The 7,500-nt window shown below is 44.2% G+C and overlaps 1 protein-coding gene across 1 annotated transcript in view; it reads right to left on the minus strand.

Annotated features, from left to right (window-relative positions):
- Nucleotides 1-7,500, minus strand: part of LOC143037385 (neural cell adhesion molecule 2-like) — a 58,419-nt gene that overhangs the window by 22,213 nt on the left and 28,706 nt on the right. The window contains exons 6-7 of the mRNA XM_076205522.1: nt 2,479-2,676; nt 1,780-1,934 (exon numbers count right to left, since the gene is read on the minus strand). Of these exons, the coding sequence (XP_076061637.1) occupies nt 1,780-1,934; nt 2,479-2,676 (353 nt within the window). The remainder of the gene's footprint in view (nt 1-1,779; nt 1,935-2,478; nt 2,677-7,500) is intronic.

Raw genomic sequence — 7,500 nt, forward strand, 5'->3', positions numbered from 1 at the left:
AGATGGGGAAGAGGGGAGAGGTGGGGAGAGGGAGAGGTGGGGAAGAGGGAGAGGGGAGAGGTGGGGAGAGGGAGAGGGGAGAGGTGGGGAGAGGGAGAGGGGAGAGGGAGAGGGGAGAGGTGGGGAGAGGGAGAGGGGAGAGGGAGAGGGGAGAGGGAGAGGGAGAGGGGAGAGGGAGAGGGGAGAGGGAGAGGGGAGAGGGATCGGGAGCGGGGAGGGGGAGCGGGGAGAGGAGCGGGGAGAGGGAGCGGGGAGAGGGAGCGGGGAGAGGGAGCGGGGAGAGGGAGCGGGGAAAGGTGGGGGAGAGGGAGAGGGGAAAGGTGGGGGAGAGGGAGAGGGGAGAGGTGGGGGAGAGGGAGAGGGGAGAGGTGGGGGAGAGGGAGAGGGGAGAGGTGGGGGAGAGGGAGAGGGGAGAGGTGGGGGAGAGGGGAGAGGTGGGGGAGAGGGAGAGGTGGGGGAGAGGGAGAGGGGAGAGGTGGAGGAGAGGGGAGAGGAAGAGGTGGTGGGAGAAGGGAGAGGTGGTGGGAGAAGGGAGAGGTGGTGGGAGAAGGGAGAGAAGAAAGAGGTGGGAAGAGGGGAAAGAGGAGAGAGAGAGGAGGTGAGATGGCGGAAAGAGGTTATGAGCAGACTTTGACTGTTGCCGGGTACTTCGGGGCTGTGCTTCTGTTGTTGAAAAATAAATAACAACAATAATAATGATAATAGTAATCATAATAACAATAATCATTATAACATTCATGATAATGGCAATAACGACGATAATAATGATAAAATAAGTAATAAATAGATAAATAATGATAGTAATAATAATGATAATGATAATAACAAATAATAACAATAATGATAATAATAATAAGAGTAATAATAATAATAGGCAGATTTCTTTTTCCCACATTATTTTTCCGTCCTGACGGGGTTTCCACAGACTTTAGGACAACTCTGACTCACTGACTCACTCACTGACTCACTCACTGACTCACTCACTGACTCACTCACTGACTCACTCACTCACTCACTCACTCACTCTCTCTCTCTCTCTCTCTCTCTCTGGGCAACCTTGCACCCATCTACTCTAGATGCTGTGACATCATTCGCTTACTTACTCGCTCACTCACTCACTCATCCACTCGCTCGCTCACTCATTTACTCGCTCTCTCACACACACACACTCGCTCGCTCACTCACTCACTCATTCACTCGCTCGCTCACTCACTCACTCATTCACTCGCTCAATCACTCGCTTGCTCACTCTCTCACTCGGTCACTCGCTCGCTCACTCTCTCACTCACTCACTCACTCGCTCGCTCACTCACTCACTCACTCACTCACTCACTCGTCCTTCCATCAATCCTCTGCAGCGGTTAAACAAGCACTGTTCGTAATTGCACTCGCCTTTGGCTCCTCCTCCTCCTCCTCCTCCTCCTCCTCCTCCTCCTCCTCCTCCTCCTCCTCCTCCTCCTCCTCCTCCTCCTCCTCCTCCTCCTCCTCCTCCTCCTCCTCCTCCTCATCATCATCATCATCATCATCATCATCATCATCATCCTCATCATCATCATCATCATCATCATCATCATCATCTTCCTTCACATAATACAAAATACGCTATGAGTGGAGATCAGAAAGCCTCGAAAATTAAAGCAAGAGTAATCTAGAAAAAAAAGACGAAAATACAAGAATAAACTGAAGAAAAATAAACAAAAGAAAGGAAGTAACATAAAAGGAAAGAAAAAAAAAGGAGAAAAAGAAGGGAAAAACGTTCAGGTATGTAGATTGACTTACATAGGTATGGACGGGGTTGACCTGTTGGCCCTGCAGGAACCACGTGACCTGTGGGGGTGGGTTGCTGCCCACAACGGTGCAAGTAAGCTTGGCCTCCATGTCCTCCTGAAGAGGAGAACCTCCCGCCGAAGTAATGGTCACGGTCAACGGCACCGCTGAAGAACAAAAAGAACAGGAGTAGTGTTATTAAAATTAAGCGTTGAAATGGAAAGAACAGAAAGAGTACGCTTGTGTGTGCAGGTGTTCCTTGAAGTCTAGAAGGGCAAGCTTCTGAGATTTCTTAAAGAATGAGCTCCTCAAGTTTTCTTAAAGGGTCCGACTTTCTCGACTCTTCTGGAAAAGCAAATACCTCGAGATTTCTGAAAGAAGTTGAGGTCCTCGAAATATGTATTCCTCGAAATTGCTGACTGAATCAATTTTTTTTCCCAAAGAGCTCAAAACTCTTAATGGTTCTTTGAAAACTCGAAGTTTCTCAAGGTTTTTCAAAAACTTAAAGTTCCTCAATTTTTCTGAAAGAAACCGAAATTTCCTTAGGTTTACGAAAGACTTCACACCTCAAAGTGCTTCGAAAACCCAAAGTCCCCGAGTTTTTTTTTTTTTTTTTTTTGAAGAGCAAGTTCCTCGAAGTATCAGAACGAGTTCGTCAAGTTTCCCGAAATTTCCGAAAGAGTCCAAAATTTCTTAAAGACTTCGACTCACCCGTGACGTTCCTGGTCCAGCTGGCGGTGAGCGGTTGGGAGACGTTGTTATTGAAGGCTTCGCAGGTGAAGGGGCTGTCAAGGTCACTTCGAGTGGCTTTCACCTTCAAGGTGTTGTAGCTGACGCCCTCCTGCACCTTATAGTCGCTGTCCACAACCTGACCTTCCTGGTACCATAGGACGCTCGGAGGCGGAGATCCTACAAGAGAAAGAGGTTTCTATAGAATCCCAAAGGACAAATCGCTCCATCATTGCAAGACTGTCGTAACTCAAATTTCGTGATTTTTCAGGAGAAGCATTTTAAAGTATCTAAATCCTATAACTTTAATAATTTTACCCTAAGCAATAAAACTTACCATCTTGATTAGGTAAATAGGACTCCACTTAGACTTACGACTTTATTACCAAAAGACGCAGAATTATTCGGCGTCCTTATAAACCATTGTAACTCTATACTTGAAATTTTTGAGTTACGACAGTCTTGCAATGATGGAGCGAAATGTACATCAATAGTGGGCAATAATTTGGGTTCATAATAAGTTCCGATTCACGTTCAAATACTATTTCCCTATGTGTGTGTAATTCACACCATGGTCTTGGGTCATGTGTTCGACAGCTATTACCCTCTTGAATGAGAGCTCAGAGCTCATATATGCCCGAGCTATGGGTAATGTCCTTACACACACACACACACACACACACACACACACACACACACACACACACACACACACACACACACACACACACACACACACACAAAGGATTACAAAGGATTACAAAGGCGGACCATGCCGACAGGAGACCTTTTGATCCATATCTAGGTCGGATGCAAAAAAAAAAAAAAAAAAAAAATACACATACACACATACATATATATATATACATATACATATATATATATATACATATATACATATACATATACACACATACATACACATACACATATATCATATTAATAATAAATGAAAATCAGACAGACAAATTATAACAAAACAAAAAACAAATAATATAACATAAATTATAATCATTACAGCATCTTATTTAGGTATTTATCTAAATTATTCTTAAAGCTTTGAACTGAACTACATTGTGCTACCTGTGCAGGAAGTTTATTCCATTCATTAACTACACGGTTGGCAAAGTTGTTTCTACCTACTTCCAAGTTGAATCTATTTCCGGACAGTTTGAGACCATTGTTTCTTGTCTGATTCTCATTCAATGTGAGCTTTTGGTCACTTTTGATGTTGTCAATTCCCTTTAAAATCTTAAAGACCTGTATCAAGTCACCTCTGAGTCTACGCTTTTTTAGGGAAAACAGATTCATGTGCTTAAGTCGATTTTCGTATGATTTATTTTTGATATTTGGAATCAGTTTTGTGGCTCGCCGTTGTACTTTTTCCAGTCTGTCAATGTCTTTAATGAGATTCGGTGACCATACGGAAACAGCATATTCCAAATGTGGACGAACTAACGATTTATATAGCTTGTTAATGAGTGATGGACTTTTGAAATCAAAAGATCGCGCAATCAATCCCGGAATCTTATTTGCTTTCTCAGAGGCTGAAATACACTGCTTGGATGATTTGAGGTCGTTACTGATAATTACGCCGAGATCTTTTTCACTATCCACTTTTGTTAACGAATTTCCAAATAACTTGTAATCGTACTTACTGTAATTTTTACCTATGTGCATTACCTTGCATTTACTTGTGTTAAATTTCATTAGCCACTTTTCAGACCATTGCTGTAATTGATCTAAATCTTCTTGAATATCTAATTGGTTTGAGTGATCATTTGCCACTCCGCACAGTTTTGTATCATCAGCAAATTTGGAAACAGTAGATTTTAGTCCATGGTCTATATCATTTATATATACTATGAATAGAAGTGGCCCAAGAACGGAACCCTGAGGAACTCCACTTGCAACACTTTTCCATCCAGAAGTTTTTCCATTTAAAACAACTCTCTGTTTTCGACCTTTCAACCAATTACTAGTCCAACCTAATAGGCTACCACTTATTCCATGCAAAGCTAATTTACTAAGTAGTCTTTCGTGTGGGACGGTATCAAAAGCTTTTGCAAAGTCTAGATATATTAAATCTATATTGTTTCTTTTGTCATAATTCGAGATAAACTGTGTTGTAGAATTCGAGTAAGTTAGTCACGCAAGAACGTTTCCGTCTGAAACCATGCTGGCTATCATTTATCAAACGGTTACTTTCTAAATGATATTCGATAGCATCTCTGATGATAGTTTCCATTATTTTTCCTACGATCGAAGTCAAACTTATAGGCCTATAGTTATTTGGTTTCTTTTTGTCACCTTTTTTGAATATGGGAGTAACGTTAGCTAGCTTCCATACACACACACACACACACACACACACACACACACACACACACACACACACACACACACACACACACACACACACACACACACAGCTTCTTGTCCACGAGAGTTAGAGTGTTGGCTCGCAATGCAGCGATGCTAAAATTATTTCAGCCCTGAACAGGAATCGAACTCGGATCGCTGGATTAACGGTTACGAGCGTCACTACTGCACCGTCGAACCGTGTGTGTGTGTGTGATTCACCATGGCTTTGGATCACGTATTGGAATCATGATCGACAGCCGAAAATCCGAAGATGACCGATTTGGTCCAAACTTGTCCCACAAGGAGAGAGTTGGATACAGTGACACCCCTCCAAAGTTGGGCCTTTTCACCCAGTAATGACGTTTAGGCCTGTGGCACCCATACCCTTGGCCTGACTGATATCAAATTGTTCTTCACGGCAGCCCTGGCCGCCCTCGACCTGTGGGTGTGATAGTGGGTAAATCGGTGCAGGTGACCAAAATGACCCAAAATCCAAAAAATCTCAAAGGATTAACCCCATGAATTTAACCGAAAATCCGAGGTTGACCGATTTGGTCCAACCTTGTCCCACAAGGAGAGAGTCTGATACAGTGCACATCAAGGTAGACATGAGAAGCCTGAGACCAAGTGTGTGGCGGTGACACCCCTCCAAAGTTGGGCCTTTTCACCCAGTAATCACGTTTAGGCCTGTGGCACCCATACCGTTGGGCTGACTGATGTCCAATTGGACTCCACGGCAGCCCTGGCCGCCCTCGACCTGTGGGTGTGATAGCAGGTAAATCGGTGCAGGTGACCAAAATGACCCAAAATCTAAAAAATCTCAATTTAACTGAAAATCCGAAGGTGACCGATTTGGTCCAAACCTGTCCCACAAGGAGAGAGTAGGATACAGTGTACATCAAGGTAGACATGAGAAGCCTGAGACCAAGTGTGTCGCGGTGACACCCCTCCAAAGTTGGACCTTTTCACCCAAGTAATAACGTTTAGGCCTGTGGCACCCATACCCTTGGCCTGACTGATATCAAATTGTTCTTCACGGCAGCCCTGGCCGCCCTCGACCTGTGGGTGTGATAGTGGGTAAATCGGTGCAGGTGACCAAAATGACCCAAAATCCAAAAAATCTCAAAGGATTAACCCCATGAATTTAACCGAAAATCCGAGGTTGACCGATTTGGTCCAACCTTGTCCCACAAGGAGAGAGTCTGATACAGTGCACATCAAGGTAGACATGAGAAGCCTGAGACCAAGTGTGTGGCGGTGACACCCTCCAAATCCCTGGCCGCCCTCGACCTGTGGGTGTGATAGTGGGTAAATCGGTGCAGGTGACCAAAATGAACCAAAATCCAAATTTAACCGAAAATCGAGGTTGACCGATTCGGTCCAAACTTGATTTACCCGCTATCACACTCACAGGTCGAGGGCGGCCAGGGCTGCCGTGGAGTCCAATTTGACATTAGTCAGGCCAACGGTATGGGTGCCACAGGCCTAAAGGTGATTACTGGGTGAAAAGGCCCAATTTTGGAGGAGTGTCACCGCCACACCCTTGGTCTCAGGCTTCTCATGTCTACCTTGATGTGCACTGTATCCGACTCTCTCCTTGTGGGACAAGTTTGGACCAAATCGGTCACCTGCGGATTTTCGGTTAAATTCGTGTGTGTGTGTGTGTGTGTGTGTGTGTGTGTGTGTGTGTGTGTGTGTGTGTGTGTGTGTGTGTGTGTGTGTGTGTGTGTGTGTGTGTGTGTGTGTGTGTGTGTGTTTGTTTGTGTGTGTGTGTGTGTGTATGCGCTACAGCCACGCTATGAAAGATCAATGTAAAGCATATAGTAACAGCGCCTTTCCCTTTGTCTTTCAGCGCTGTGTTGGTAAGAGCTGCCGACAAGTGTTTATACATAATAAGCAAACAAACGCGAATTGAAGAACAAGAAACAGGGCCACGCATGGGTAGATCCTTTCCTGTACATAAAAATGATGTAAATATAATTTGGTTAATGCAGTCATACACGTCTTCAGCATTGTCTATAACATTCTCATCAGAGGTCATCTTTGAATTACGTAATTATGAAAATGCTTCTCTCGACAATGACAGATGAATAACAAACTAATATTAATCGTATTGAGCTCACAAGAATGTGAGGTTATTGAACAACAGATCTCGTCAACTTAGTGAAATGGCGATACGACACATTTGATATTACGAGTTTCTTCAAGAACATTTTTCGATGTCCCTCACTTCAGAGTCGTGATTGGTCCCCTCAGGAGCAGCAGCCAATCGTGATTGGCTAACGCTACCAATCCCTTAGCTGAAGCTTTAAGTAACCGCCCAAAGGACTCTAACCCTTGACTGCGTATTTCAAGACTAGGATGCCCCCAGCATGCTACGACGGATGTCTAAGCGGAGCTGTTTTGACTTATACCTGTGCAGCTTCCCGACATCAACCTGGGCAGCGATGCAATACAATCTTTTCATCAAAATACTCGGAAGGACCATCCGACTAGTATATAAAAAACTTCCATTTCTATCAAATAACTCCTCCCACAACTACCATGAATATATTTAAACCATACAGAACCTGACAGTGAGGTGTTAATAACAGACACCAACAGTGTCTCATAAAGCCGGAGACCTGTTGATAGAGCAAA

Source organism: Oratosquilla oratoria, chromosome 22 (assembly GCF_046742065.1).
Source record: "Oratosquilla oratoria isolate Oo_2021 chromosome 22, ASM4674206v1, whole genome shotgun sequence".
NCBI classification, from domain to species: domain Eukaryota; kingdom Metazoa; phylum Arthropoda; class Malacostraca; order Stomatopoda; family Squillidae; genus Oratosquilla; species Oratosquilla oratoria.